This window comes from Peromyscus eremicus, chromosome 23 (genome assembly GCF_949786415.1).
Source record: "Peromyscus eremicus chromosome 23, PerEre_H2_v1, whole genome shotgun sequence".
NCBI classification, from domain to species: Eukaryota; Metazoa; Chordata; class Mammalia; order Rodentia; family Cricetidae; genus Peromyscus; species Peromyscus eremicus.
In genome coordinates this window covers 8,010,125-8,025,854 of record NC_081438.1, presented here as the reverse complement: position 1 = coordinate 8,025,854, position 15,730 = coordinate 8,010,125, and the positions used below count along the sequence as shown (strand labels likewise).

Genomic DNA, 15,730 nt, shown 5'->3' with positions numbered 1-15,730 from the left:
CATAGAAAAAAGGAAAGAAGGGAAGAGAAAAAGGAGAAAGAAAGGAAGGGAAGGAGGAAGGGAGAGAAAGAATAGAAAAAAGGAGGAAGGGAAGAGAGGAAGAGAAGGAAGGATGTGAAGAAGGGAAGGAGGTTCCTGATGAGACATCCATCAGCTGGAGTGAGGTTGGAAGCCCCCACTGATAGGTTGACCATGCCCTGGCCGCTGCTTTGCCCACTTGGGGCCGAGGCCCTCCTAACCCTTCCGGCAGGTGCAGCCAGGACCCTCACCCAGAGCTGTGTTCCTCTCCTCCAGCATCTCCACCTTCACCATATGATTGGCAGGCGGTGCATCCTCCAGCCGCTCAATGAGTGCATTCACGAGGTCCTCGTGGTTGCCAGGGAAGACACCTAGGTGGTCCCCTGGCTGGTACTGCAGCTCCTGATTCCCATTGGTGTGGAGACGCACGAAAATGGTTGATCGGCTGCAGGGAATGAGGGGGATTGTGGGACAAAGACCACCACCCTGTCCCTACTTTGCCCCTGGTCTGTCGCTGTTGGTGGCAGATCCCCTCCTTCTTTGTTCCCTGGTTCTGGGCTGGTGAGCACATGCCCAGCACTCATCTCAGAGCTTTCCAAGCTCTCAAGTCAGCTCTCCATCACAGAGCCAACAGCCAGGTTCTGGACCAGGGACATCACCCATGCGATGGCTCACCTCTATCTCAACTCTGTTCTTGGGGCCAGCCCCCAAGCTCTCCTGACCTCACTGGTGTTCCCAGCTCAGTTTCCCATGCCGTCCCGTCTTATCCTTTAAGCTCTGATACCTGCTACGACCTGCTATTTTGTCTGAGATGTATGTTTCCTGTATCTTCCTGTTCTTGCCTCATTTTCTTCAGTTATGGTATCATTTACTTCCTTCTGCGGCTGGTGATCTATGCTATGGTAATTGGAACACCATGACACAGGACATTTGTCTATTTTGGCTGTGGCTTTATCCCCATGACAGTGGCTGGCACATAGTGTGTCCTCAGAGTCCCTGCTGAATGAAGAGACTTCAGGCTTCCAGGGTTAATTAGTTGCTAGCCATGTCCTTAGTACCCATCACGGTTCTCCTAGGGATCAGGAACTCATTGTAGCCACACATAGGTGTCTCTGATTTATGAAGTTCCATTTCTTATTTCTCATAGAATTCTATTCTATTCTATTCTCTCTCTCTCTCTCTCTCTCTCTCTCTCTCTCTCTCTCTCTCTCCAGGTGTGTGTATGTGCGTGTGTGCACATGGTGGTGGTGGCAGCATGTGCTTGCTGTGGCACACATGTGGAGGTCAGAGGACAGTTTAAGGAACTTGGTTCTCTCCTTCTGATCTGTAGGTCTCAGGGATTGAACTCAGGTTGTCAGGCTTGGCAGCAAGCGCCTTTACCCACTGAGCCCTCCTGCTGGCCCTCTACTCTCTTTTGCAAGAAAAGTCCATATTGTAGTATAAGGAAGGCCTGGCCAGAGGCTCAGGGCCTCTCCTGCATAGATGCATCAATGTGTGAGAGTGTGGGGCTCTGGGAAGAATCTACCCACATGGGTTTGTGTGTTTGCAGTTCAGGAGGCCCACATTAGCCAGCTATTTCAAGAATGAATTCTTCTCCGTGAGTTCGAGCCCAGTCTGGTCTACAGAGCAAGATCCAGGACAGGCACTAAAACTGCACAGAGAAACCCATCTGGAAAAATCAAAATAAAAAAAAAAAAAAAGAATGAATTCTTGGGGCTGGAGAGATGGCTCTGTGATTAAGAGTTCTTGCAGAGGACCCAGGTTTAATTCCCAGCACTCACGTGGCAGCTCACAACCACTTGTAAACTCTAGTTCCAAGGGAATAGGATTCTCTCTTCTGGGTATATATATCCATGGTACACAGATACTCATGCAGACAAAACATCCACACACATAGAATGAAATAGAACAAAAACAAAACAAAACAAAACAACAACAACAACAACAAAAAACCCCCAAAGAGGGCTGGAGAGATGGCTCAGAGGTAAAGAGCAATGGATGCTCTTCCAGAGGTCCTGAGTTCAATTCCCAGCAACCACATGGTGGCTCACAACTATCTGTAATGAGATCTGGTGCCCTCTTCTGGCCTGCAGGGGTACATGCAGGCCGAACACTGTATACATAATAAATAAATAAATAAATCTTTTTTTTAAAAAAATGTTAAAAAAAAAAGAAAGAACGAATTCTTGGGGCTGGAGAGCTGGCTCAGCTGTGCTCACTAAGGACCTAGGTTTGGTTCCCAGCACCCACACGGAGGCTCACAGCCTTCTCCAACTCCAAACACTGCTCTTTCTTTCTTGCCAGCTGCTCTCAGTGGAGGTAGAGACTTGCGTTCCCCACATGTAAATCACACTTGAATAGATCAAGAGCACTAGCTATTTAGGGATGCTTTTGGCACAACCAGGAGGCCCTTTGTGCCGCGAATAGCCATCGTTATTAAAAATAGCTAAGCTGGCACGTGTCTTGGTGTGTATGTGGGGTGGGGGTGAGTGTGAAGCCTTTGCTTGAAGCCTGGCGTCCTGTTTGTGGTATGGTGGGGAACTTGGGAGGCCTAACTGTGTGCTCCTAGGGTTTGGGATGCCCCTCTCCTCTCCCAAGAGGGTCTTGCCCTCTCTAGGATGCTGAGCTTGTCAGTTACAGCAACTCATATGACTGGTTTTCCTCCCTAGCTCACGTCAGCCTTTTAGTTCCTGGGAGCAAAGAAATCACCACCATTGTTTTCCCTGTTGGCAGGAAGAGATTGGCAGAAGCCACTAGCCAGCAGGGGGCGCTGCAAGGCCTCTAATTCAGGAGCCTGTTGCTCAAGCAGCGTAAGTCTTGGAAAGGCTTTCAAATCAACTCCCACTTTCTTCCCATCAGGAAGACCAAGGGCCCAAACCTGCTGAGCTGGTGGATGCTCACTGGCTTCCTCCAAGGCCTCTCTACCCTGCAGGTGATTGGACAGTAAAGGAAGGGACAGGCTAGGGGACAGGATGTGGCCAGCAGGTGCCAAGAAGGTGGGTTCAGGTTCCACTCCATCTGGGATTTTGCACAAGATGACTTTGCAAGTGACTAGCAGGGCATGGCTGGGTGCCCAGGGCATCTGGGTGGACAGTCCTTAATGTTTTGCTGTGAAGCTGAGTTTCACTGGCCAACCTGAGCACCAATTACCATCACTCAATTCTGCTGCATTTTTTTTTGTTTGTTTGTTAAGCTCTGGCATAGGGATTTTTTCTTTCCCTTCTTTCATTCCCTCACCCCCCCCCCCGCCCACCTGCCCGTGGCCCCCTCCCACCCACCCCCCTGCGCCCCCCCGTCACATACAGATGCTCTCACACTCTAGTTCAGGCTGGCCTGAAGCTCATTATGTAGGCCCACCATGGCTTTGAACTCTCGCCTCAGTCTCCCAAGTGCTAAGATTACAGGTATGAGCCCCCAGTCTGCTGAGCAGCTCTGGGAGGGAAGAGCCCTTTGGGGAAGCAGTAGCCATTCAGGCCTCATGTTCCTCTCTCCTCACAGCCTGGCCTGTGTCCTACTCGTTTCTTTCACCTACACGAGGGTCACTTCCATGAATTCAGACAGACAGACAGACAGACAGATGCACAAACAGACACATGCGTGCACTCGCGAAGACACACACAGACACACCCATACAGAGACACAAAGACGGACGCTAGGGAAATACTCTGTAGTAAGTGTTCCTGCCGTACAAGCAGAGGCCCTGCCTTCAAATTCTCACTCTCAAGTAGAAAGCTGGGTGAGGTGCTATGCATCTATAATCCTGTAGCTGGAGAGGAGGGTACCTGGGGCTCACAGATCAGCAGTCTAGTGGAATCAGTGATTTCCAGGTTCAGGAAGGGCCTACCTCAAAAACTAAGATTGAGAGTGACTCAGGGGGATCCTGTCTGTCACCTTGGGCCTCTATACACATGCACACACATGCACAAACGTGTGCACCCCACACAGACATAAAGATCGCTCTCTTGGGACCTCCCCTGACCACTGAAAATTCTCTCTGTGCCCTTGAGTTCCCAATTCTCTTTCTAGACAGCTTCTCCCTTTTCCTCTCTGGAGTCCACTCACCAAGCAATCTCAGTCTTTCATTCTCTCTCCTCCACTCGACTTCTAGAATTTTCCGTTTCTATCCTGCCCACACTCAACCTATGACACACTCTCTTACACATTGTTTTTCCAAATTACTGTGCCTGCATCACAAAATTCATTTCCAGGCAGGATGCTGAGTGCTGTCGCTCAGCATGGGTCACCCTCCAAAGGCCACTGACTTCCTCTTGGGTTAGTACTGGACCTATAATTAAGGATTGCTAGTGGGAATGGTTTGTGATATCTTGGTTATGGTTTCCAAGGCCAGAGAACCCCCACTTTGGCCTTGGCCTGGGGAACTGGGTGAGTTCTGCTTTTCCACTCAATTATACTTTAAAAATTCTATAAAGCATTATCTTTTAAAAACATATTTGGTAATTTTTCATTTTATGTGTATGTGTATAGGTGTTTTGCCTACATGAACATTTGTTCACCACATGCTTGTCTGAGTCCACAGAGGCCAGAAGAGGGCATTAGATCCCTTGGAACTGGAATTTTAAGGGGTTGTGAGCTACCATGTGGGTGCTGGGAATGGAACCCAAGTTCTTTTCAGGCTTGCTTTTATTATTATTATTATTATTATTATTATTATTATTATTATTATTATTTACCATGGGTGTCCCCTGGAACTGGAATTACAAGCAGTTGTGAGCTGCCATGTGGGGTACTGGGAGTCGAACCTAGGTACTCTGGAAGTCAGTGTTCTTAACCACTGAGCTATCTCTGCAGCTGGAACCCAAGTTCTCTAGAAGAGCATCCAGTGCTCTTAACCACTGGCCTCTTGTTCCAGCCCCCAAACCCCTTAAGCACAATTTGGTCTTTCTCTGCAAGTTCACAACTATTTTAACTCAATTCCAGTTCCTAACCTTGCTTGGCATATTCCTCTGTTGAGTCAGTTCCATTTGGGTGGTGGACAGGGCCGATTCCAAGGCCATTCGCCTAATTTTTTCCTTGCTGCCTGAGAACCCACGCTCTAGGAAGGACTCACCACACACTAGCTTTTCATGGGCTTTTCAATGCGGAACCTCTCTTGCAACACTGTATCACTTGTTACTTTCCGCCGCATAGAATTGAGACAGAATTGAGACATCAGCTAAGGCTTTCCAACACGCCGCTCCTCTCCCTCAGATGTCCCTATGCACCTAATGCTGCATTTAACTAATTGTTCAAAGGTATTAAGTGCCTAATATATTCTATTAATGTGTGAGAGTATTTGAGAAAGAGTTCAAGAGGCTTGGGGGCCTCTGAACTGTGAACCTCTTTAATCAAAGGCTTGGAAGGGCACGTAGAAAGCGAGCATGCTAACTATGCAGGTCACACGAGAAAGCTGGGAGGAACAAGGAATGTGCATGGATCCTGTACTATGCCAGCCGCTTTGGGAGGATCACTGTCAATGGTCACAGCAGAGGCCATCTGTGGAATCATTTGGCGTGGCGGCCAGAGAACCAGGTTAATGTGACCTTGAAAAAGATGCTTGCATTTTCTCACGGTCCCTTCTCATATCTAACATGTGAGCAATTGTGGCCTTGATTTCCTGGACGGGTGTGAGTGAGAAATAACGTCTAGAGAGCTCTGCTCGGTGCATGGAAGACAGAGTGTATTAGATACAAGTGAGCAAGCTTGCTGCCAGCATTTCTGTGCTGTAGTGAAGGGGAAAGGTCCTCAGAGCATGCAAGTGACTTTTCAAGAAAAACATTTATTTTGTCTATGAATGTTTTGAATGTATGTATGTTCACTGCTACCCATGGAGGCCAGAAGAGGGCACCACATACCCTGGAACTGGAGTGATAGATGGTTGTGAACAACCATGTGGTGGGTGCTTGGAACTGAACCAGGGTCCTCTGCAAGAGTAGTCAGTATATATACATATACATATATGTATACGGTGTTCTGGCTGCATGTATGCCTGCAGGCCAGAAGAGGGCACAAGATCTCATTACAGATGGTTGTGAGCCACCATGTGGTTGCTGGGAATTGAACTCAGGACCTCTGGAAGAACAGCCAGTGCTCTTAACCACTGATCCACCCCTCCAGCCCAAGTAACCAGTACTTTTAGTCACTGAACCATCTCTCCGGCTCTCGATTCCATACCCTGTGACTTTTCCAAAGCCACATGGACCCAGTTTGTGTGTGGGAGAGCTGGGGTCTGTGCCTAGGGCTGCAAAGAATAAATAATTTAAAAGACATAGCTGAGTTTTAATTGAATAGTGAAAAAAAATCCCAAGAGGGATTGGTGCAAAGACTTAAACAATTATTATAGATGCAGAGGGGTTGCCAGTCTGGGTGCGATCATTTTGAAAAGGGAGATGCCTGGGTTCAGTGAGGACACAGGCTTAATGGGTAAGTGGGTTGGCTGGGAGGACAGTGTCACAGGGCAGGTGATATTAATATATCCTGTTCAGGCTGGTGACAGCAGTAGCTGACCCGACACAGTTGGTGGTGGTGATCATGTGACTTCTGCTGCTGGAGCTGGGAGTGGTATTCCCAGTGGAGGAGTAAGAGCCGTGTGATTAAAGTCTAAAGCTAGGGAAGCCAGGTCTGAGGAGAACAGCTTGGAGGTAAAGGGACCCAAAGGATATGGGGTCAGTGCCCTTGGCCACCTAAGTGTTTTATTAGGAAGAAATGAATTTGTTCTGGGTGTTGTTGAAGAGGCTAAGTTTTTTTTTTTTTTTTAGATTTATTTATTTATTGTGTACACAGAAGAAGGTGCCAGATTTCATTACAGATGGTTGTGAGCTACCATGTGGTTGCTGGGAATTGAACTCAGGACCTCTGGAAGAGCAGTTGGTGCTCTTAACCTCTGAGCCATCTCTCCAGCCCTGATAACTGAGTTTTAAGTCAAGTGCTAAGACTTAAAATGTAGTTCAGTGGTCCAGCACTTGCTGAGTGTGTATGAGATCCCCAGTTCAAGCCCCAGCATTGCATAAAACAAATGCCACACCCCGCCCCAAGTGCTAAGACAAACACACTCTATATCAGACAGGAAGGTTGGCTACAGTAGATAGTAAGTTATTTGGCTATGTTGGGTAGTAAAATAATTTCTAGGGCTAGGGAGATAGCTCATCCGGTAAAAGCATTTACTGCATAAACCTAATGACCTGAGTTCAGATCCCTACAGCCCACATAAAAGGCTGGGTGCATAGGGCTGGACAGATGATGCAGCAATTAAGAATTGTAATTAAGGCTTTAAATGGACAAATTTCCCCTGCCTGCCTGTTTCCGAATAACTACTCAGAGGTTTATATTAATTATAAATGCTTGGCCAGTGGCTCAGGCTTATTACTAGCTAGCTCTTACATCTTAAACTAACCCATTTCTATTAATGTATGTATTGTCATGTGGCTGTGGCATTACTGATTTGCTGGCACGTTGCATCTTGGGCAGCTGGCTGGTGTCTCCTCGACTCCACCCTTCTTTCTCCCTGTATTCAGTTTGGCTTTCCCGCCTAGCTATATTCTGCCTTGCCATAGGCCAAAGCAGCTTCATTCATCAACCAATAAAAGCAACACATATTCACAGCATACAGAAGGACATCCCACAACAGGTGGAGGCAGAGGACCCAAGTTTAGTTCCCAGCATCCACATAGTGGCTCATAGTCACCTGTAATTCCAGTTTGAGGGGATCTGACACTCTCCTGGCCTTGGCAAGCATAACACACACACACACACACACACACACACACACACACACACACACAAATAAATAAACAACAACAAAAAGCCAGATGCAGAGGACACGTTCCTGAAAAGCCCAGCAGCCCATAGGAAGGGTCAGGAGGGTCCACAGAAGCTCCATAGACCAGATCTGGCTTGCACAGCAGCAAAGAGTCTCTGTCTCAAACAAGGTGGAAGGTAAGGATGGACACCCAAAGGTTGTCCTCTGATCTCCCTAGGTGCGGGGTGGCATCAAGTCACCCCCCACAGATGATATATTATAGTTAGGGTTTCAAATCAAAGAGTAAGTTGTTTTGGGGTGCGCCTTTCATCACTCCAAAGCAGGTGGCTATCTCTGTGGCGCTTGAGAGTGGCGGTTCTCAGCCTTCCTAATGCTGTGGCCCTTTAATACAGTTCCTCAGGTGACCCCCAGCCTGAAGAGTATTTTTGCTAATGTTATTACCTGTAAATATCTGTGTTTTCCAATGGTCTAAGTGACCCCTGTGGAAAGGTCATTTGATCCCCAAAAGGGACGTGTGACCCACAGGTTGAGAAACACTGCTCTAGAGAAAAATCACTCACAGTAAGATAATTTGATTAAGCACTTTCCAGTGGAGATGCTACCTACAGGGAACACCCAGCTGTTTCACAAGGGGACTCCCCGCTATGATCATCCTGAGGCCCATTTCTTTCTTGACGTTGTATGATTGACATTTCTCTTTTGTCCCTGCCTCTAGTTGGGGACAGAATGTGAAGGCAGAAGTCTGAGACCTGGTGTGAGCGGACTCCTGAAGCTTTCGGTAGCCTCTGGAATCTGAGCTCTCCTTCCTGGCTATGGGTGGCAGCTGGGAGCAGAGGGGATTGCTGCTAAGCACACCTGGGTGTTCCTACCTGGATTTAGGACTCTGCAGGTTTTGGCGGCTAAGGAATCGAGCGGCCGAGACTCGCTTTTTGTGGACGTTGGAAAGACCTGTGAGGAGAGAAATAATGGTCACTGTGAGAGAGGGTTAAACAATGGTCCACAAAACCTCTCCAGCTTTGAGTATGTGTATGTACATACATGTACAGGTGTAATAGCATGTGTGCAGGTGGATGTGTGTGTGTGTGTGTGTGTGTGTGTGTGTGTGTGTGTGTGTGTAAGCCAGAGGACAACCTGAGTTATCATTGTAGGTAGTTTATAAATTTGTCTTTTGAGAGAGGGTCTCTCACTGGCCTGCAGCTGCCCGGTTAGACTAGGCTGGCTGGCTAGTGAACCCTAAGTTTCTCTGGTTTCCTCTTTCCCCGCGCTGGGACTGCAAGCACGCAGCACCATGCCTGGCCTTTCATGGGTTCTGGGGAATCAAACTCAGGTCCTCATGTCTGTAAAGCCTGTACTTTACCAAGTGAGCCGTCTCCTCAGACCCCTTTCCAGCTCTTCCTAGGGAGTGGAAAGAATGAGGGTGGGGGCAGGTATTAGTGGGGCTGGGTGAGGTGGTTGCAGACACTGAACCAAGTTATGCCAAGGTGAATGGAACGGAGGTGGGATGGTTCGTAGGGTATGCTGTGCAGCTGGAGAGAGGCTCCCAGTGGTACAGAAGTGTGGTCTGTGTGTGTGCAAGGGCTTCTCTGAAAGGGGGACCAGAGTGATAAAGCCACCATCCCCACACACCCTCGAAGGAAGCTCTCCAGCCCAACCCTCCCTAAGGTGACGAAGGCCTCCTAGGAGGGCAGTGTCAGTACCTTGTGTCAGCTCTGGAGCCTCAGCCACATAGGTGAGGCGGAACTTGTTCCTCTTCCAGCTGCGGTCATTGCTGATGAGGGAATTGTTCGCCTTCTCGATGTTGACGTCATCCCCGACGCAGAACACATCACAGGCTGCCTGTGGCCCACAGAGAGTTTTTGGAGATCTCAGTTATCCTAGATGGTGCCTCCACAGGAGGCTCCAAGGCATGGCATGGAAGTCTCTCCCTATCCCTCTCTTTCTCTCCCCCTTTCACTCCCTCCCTCCCTGTCTCCACCTATTAATCCATATACCCGTTCTTCCTTCCACCATCTATCCACCAACCCACTCACCCGTCCATTGATCTACCCACACTTCCATCTACCTAGCTGTCTGTCCATCTACCTTATTGATCCTTTCTTCCATCCATTCAACTAACCATCCATCTATACATCCATCCACCCACCATCCATCATCCATCCACCATCCATCCATCATCCATCCATCCATCCATCCATCCATCCATCCATCCATCCATCCAATCATCCATCCATCCACCCATCCACCCACCCATCCATCCATCCATCCACCCACCCACCCACCCATCCATCCATCATCCATCCATCCATCCATCCATCCATCCATCCATCCATCATCCAACCATTCCTATCCATCCACTGACCCACCCACCCATCTACCTTTCTACTCACCCATCTATTTGTCCATCTCCACCTAATATTTATCCACCTACTCACTCTTTCATACACCCATCCATCTACCCCCACTCATCTATCCATGTGCTCACCATCACCCAATATTTTGAACAGTGACTTGAGGTCTTCACTTCTACTGAAGACACATATATGATGACGTTTATTACTAAATCCCACGTCCCCAGCGGCTTAACATTAAAATGAAAATAAATACCATGGAACTTTCTTTCATCTTCTTCAAAAGATTTAAAAAAATTATACAAAGCCAGGACAAGCTGTCTGAATACACATTTTTTTTTATTTGTTTCCTTTTTGGTCAAAGCTCCTTTATGAGCAAACATTAATGATCCTAAGATTACTGCTTAGAATGATGAGTAAACTTTTTCTGAGACAGGTCCAGGTAAGTCTTGAACATGCAGGTCCAAGTGATGCCCCTGCCTCAGCCTCTCAAATAACTGAGACTGAGGCATATACAACCATCGAAATATTTTTTCAGTGAAATTTAAAGTTTTCAAACATAGGTTTTATTATTATCTGGCTGTGTGCCTATTTTAAAACAACAGTTGACATGCTCATCAACATAAAAATAGAAAAGTAAAATATCATACTGTGGAATATTATTTGCCTACAAGAAGGGATAAAGTACTGACCCATGCTACAGTGTGAATAAACTTTAAAATCTTTACAATAAGAGGGGCTGGAGAGATGGCTCAGAGGTAAAGAGCACTGGCTGCTCTTCCAGAGGTCCTGAGTTCAATTCCCAGCAACTACATGGTGGCTCACACCATCTGTAATGAGATCTGATGCCTTCTGCTGTGCAGGCAGAACACTGTATACATAATAAATAAATCTTAAAAAACTGTATAATAAAGGACAGAAGCCAGTCATGAAAGGTCACCTGGTATTGGATTTCATTCTTATGAAATGAACAAGAGGGAATGTCTGCAGACACAGACATGAGTGAGCTGGGGGTGGGATGGGAGACCAGGACAAATGGTTAGAGCAACGGTTCTCAACCTATGAGTCATGACCCCATTGCCAAACCCCTATCTCCAAAAAATTTACATTATGATGCATAAGAATAGCAAAATTACAGTTATGAAGTAGCAACGAAAATAATTTCATGGTTGGGGGGGTCACCACAGCATGAGGAACTGTATTTAAGGGTCACAGAGTTAGGAAGGTTGAGAGCCACAGCTCTAGAGGTTTTTCAGGGGCCTGGCCTCTGGGATGCTCAGTTCAGGTTGGCTGACGAGATGAGGAAACAGAGTTGTCTCGGATATGAATGACCTGAATCATCTCAGGTCTCAATGTCTGGGTGGAAATCCAGGAAGAGGCTTATAGACACAGCTCCCTCTAATAACTCATTGAGCCTTGGGCCTCAGTTTCCCCTTTTGCCTTCTGCACAAGTGCCATGACAGAAGCTGTCCAGGACCCTTCCTTCTGGGGTTGCTGATGAGGAACCGATTCCAGGGCAGTGGACAGAGAGGATAAAAGCCACAGTGTTGGCTTTGGTGACCGGGAGGACTCTGAGTGGAAAACGTATGCGGAGCTGTATCCTGGCTGAGGACACTGGGGGAAGGCTCTCCCTTGCCTATCCTCTCTCTCTCCCCTTCATTTTCTTCCTTTCCTTCCTAACGTTTCTCCTTCCTTCCTCCCCCTTCCCTTCCTCACTTTACCCACACCTCCTTCCCTTTCCCATGCTGGGGTTAGGACCCTGCGCCTCCAGCATGCTGGGCAAGCACCCTACCACTGAGCAATCCTACCATTGAGTCACACCCCCACGGACAGCTTGGCACTGTCTGGGGTACAGTGGGTCTCCTACCTTGAAGACCTTCTTGGCCCAGGTCCTGAAGGCCTCTTCCTGCCCGCAGAGTTCATCCCCCTCCCTCATCTTCAGAATCCTCTCCCCTCCCAGCTCCTCCAGGAGGGTGTCCACTGCGTGCCCGAAGGCGCAGAAGTGGGGGTATGCCCGAGAGCCCAGGCCGAATACTGAGAACCTGTCCAGGAAAAAACAGAAGGTCTGTGATAGGGGCTGTAGGGCATAGGAGGTGTAGGGTATCTGGTACCATGGGCTGATTAGTGTGACCTTGAAATTCATGGGCTTGAGTCCCGAACCCCTATGGGATTGTATGTTGAAATAGCTTTAAGGAAGTGACCAAGGTTAGTAAGATCCTTATAAAGTCAATTTCCGCTCCTTCTCCTCTCCCTCCTCGTCCTCTTCCTCCTCTTCATCCTCTTCCTTATCCTCTCCAGAAAGAAGGTAGTTTTTAACAAGCTAGTAAGAGAGGCCAGCTGGAATCCACCCCTTACTGAGGTCCTAACTTTCAGAACTATGAAGAAAGACATTTAAGTGGAAAGATGGCTTTAATCCCAAGAGCTCTTTTTTTTTTAAATTTTTTTTTAAGGATTTATTTATTATGTATACAATGTTCTGCCTGCATGTATGCCTGCAGGCCAGAAGAGGGCGCCAGATCTCATTACAGATGGTTGTGAGCCACCATGTGGTTGCTGGGAATTGAACTCAGGACCTCCGGAAGAACAGCCAGTGCTCTTAACCGCTGAGCCATCTCTCCAGCCCCCCAAGAGCTCTTAAGACCTTTCTTCCTCTTGGTCTCTAATAGTGATTACTGTCCTCAAGAGAAAGTTCCAGTGGTTTCTGAGGAAGGAGAGTCGGGGAGGGCAACGAGCGGGAAACACTAGCTGTTGGATGCATGCTCTTGTGTTAGCTAGACCATCCACAGAAGGGAATCTCAACGGGGATGCTTCTGTTTGCCACAGATCAATTTGTCTTAAGAAGGAGGGCCATGAGAATTCTAATGTGGTGGCCTTCGGGGAGCAGGACTAGCAAAGTGACCAGGAGGACTTTTGAACATATCACATGTTGGTCTAGAGGTAGGATTTCCTCCATGGGGTTAGAATAGAACCTTAGTCATGCACACTGTACCCTTTCTAATGTCTGAAACTGATGTTTCTCAAGCTCTTTCCACCAAGAGAACGCTGATACTTGAGTCAGTAGGGGTCAAGTTAAAATGAGTTTTCTCCATGCTGAGGTGGGGACCAAAGTATAGCAAGGGGATGGACCTTGTTAACAAGATTTTTGTTTGTTTGAGGCAAGGTTTCATGTTGCCCAGGCTGGCCTTGAACTCTGATTCTCTTGCTTCTGTCTCCTGAGTACTGGGATTTCAGGTGTATAGTACTACATCCAGTTACTTTACAATCTTAAAGATATTATACAGCTCATTTCTGGAGAGTGGTCCTGGCTGGTGTTCTCAGCCAATAGGACCACAATGATGGGTTCCAAAATGGGGCAAAAGCCCCTCTCTCTTGTCTCCAAGGAAGGTACGCTGCTGAAGAAAGTCACCCCAGATGAGCCAGGGAGCGGAGCCCTGTCATCCACTGTCCCTGAATGGCTTGAGGCTGATGGGGATGAGAAGATGATGGAGATGGAAGAGGAAGGAGGGACATTGGGAGGAGACCCTGCATCATTACAACATGAACTGGGATGGATCCAGGGGTCTCACTGGTGGAGCAAAAGTTATCACAGGACCCTATGTCCTCCGCAGACCCACACCTACACGGTTACATCGTGACATTCCCTTCTCTTACAGCCTTCTGTTCCAGGGGCTCCTGAGCCTTCCCAAGTGCAGCCTGTGCATGAGGCTGGGTCTTTCCCATCATGCCCCACAGTTTTGCTGGGTCTGGGTACCACTCCTCACAGGGAAGCAGCCTGCACACAGATGTAGTAACCAGTGTGGGCAGATCTGAGGGGTGAGAGAAAAGGGCTCTTCTGCCTCATGCCGTCCATCTTAGCCTTAGCCCAATACAGATGCACCTATGCCCAACACCTCTGTTATGTGGGTGTGTAATGTTGGCCACATTTGAGCATGCTTGAGACTGTTAATGACTTTTCATGCTCTTTGAATTGCTTTTTAAAAATTATTTAGATGTGTCTGTGAGGGTCTGCACACATGTGTGCAGATGTGCATGCCTGTGCACAGGCAGAGGCCAGAAGAAGGTGTTGAATATTCTCCTCTCCCTCTGCCTGTTCATTTGAGGCAGGGTCTCTCCTTGAATCTGGAGCTTACATTGTCTAAGTCAGCAAGTCCCAGCAACTCTCCTGTTGGCGCTCTCTTCAGACATGGGGTTGCAGGCATGTGTGGGATGCCTGTTCCGTGTAACTTCCTTTTAATTTTCACTCATTGGCTCGGTAGACCACATCCTATGGCTTGAGTATTTGAATCCCCCTGACTCACATGGGGAAGCCTATTGTGAGGAATGAAGGGAAAAGGCTTCTGGGAGGTGATTAGGTCATCAGGGTGGGGCTCCTTAGAATAAAATTAGTGCCCATCTAAGGGGCTGAAGAAACCAGACTTCATCCCTTCCATTGCATGAGGACACGGCTATAAGGAGCTGTGTATGATTAGGAGTGAGCTCTCATGGGACACTGGCCTCGGACTCCCCGGACCCCAGAACTGAGAATAATTGATGTCTGTCAGCCTTTTGATACAGCATGGCCAACAGACTTAGACACGTGACCGTTACCAGCTCACCAGCCAAGGATCAGGTGGCTGACTCATGGCAACACTTCTGGATGGGCTGAGGGGCCTGCACCACAGTCACTGGGAGACTCACGTTTCCATGACAATCGCTACTTAGGAGTCCAAAGCTCCTATTTTAAACCTTGAAACCAACAGTTGACTTAAGTCCTCATCTGCAGGGCCAGATAGCAAAGATAATTTAAGATTTCAAAGTTGAAGGTGTCTTGTGGGTCTTTAGACAAGAAAACACCCCCCAAAAAAAACCAACAACAAAAGCTTGCATATTTTTAACTGATGAAATTAAAATATCACCATAATAATCAAGTATAAGTACTTTTGGTGTGTGCACAGGTATGGGCACACAAGCATATGGAGATGTCAACTTTTTTTTTTTTTGAGACAGGATGCTCACTGGGACCTAAGGACCCTTCCTGTCTCTCCTCATCAGGGCTGAGATTACAGCTGCACATCCCGATGCATGCCGCCATGCCCGGATTTCACCCAGGTGTTAGGGATCGAACTCGGGTCCTCATGCTAGTGTGACAAGAACTTTACAGACTGAGCCAACTCTCCACACTCTTGAGTACAGTTCTTTAAATACAAGTCTACCAATGAGAAGAAGGAATTTTTTTTTGAGGGGGGCGGGGAGGATTAGGGTGGGGATAGCATTTTTTTTCTGACTGGATTATGAAAGTAATGCTAAAATAGTGTTCTGATATCAAAAGCCAAGAGCTGCCCCACATTATGAGTGACCATACACACACACACACACACACACACACACACACACACATACATACACACACCACATACAAAATAGAAAAGTGTGTAAAAATGTTACAGTAGACATGATTCTTCACCATTTAGGAGCCCTATGTCCGGTGCTGTCTATGAGCCTGGCTCTGAGCAGTCATTGAGAAGCCTCGTCTGGCCAAGGTGGGAGACGTTCATGACTAGGTCTGGATGGTGGAAGAACAGTGCGTTGGTCTGTCTTGACCTTCATCCAGGACAGCAAGTCTTGACAT

The 15,730-nt window shown here is 47.7% G+C and overlaps 1 protein-coding gene across 1 annotated transcript in view; it reads right to left on the bottom strand.

Annotated features, from left to right (window-relative positions):
• The window catches only part of Nos1 (nitric oxide synthase 1), an 85,758-nt gene that overhangs the window by 15,361 nt on the left and 54,667 nt on the right, over positions 1–15,730 (bottom strand). The window contains exons 18-21 of the mRNA XM_059249430.1: positions 11,990–12,164; positions 9,472–9,610; positions 8,644–8,722; positions 270–463 (exon numbers count right to left, since the gene is read on the bottom strand). Coding sequence (XP_059105413.1) covers positions 270–463; positions 8,644–8,722; positions 9,472–9,610; positions 11,990–12,164 — 587 coding nt within the window. The remainder of the gene's footprint in view (positions 1–269; positions 464–8,643; positions 8,723–9,471; positions 9,611–11,989; positions 12,165–15,730) is intronic.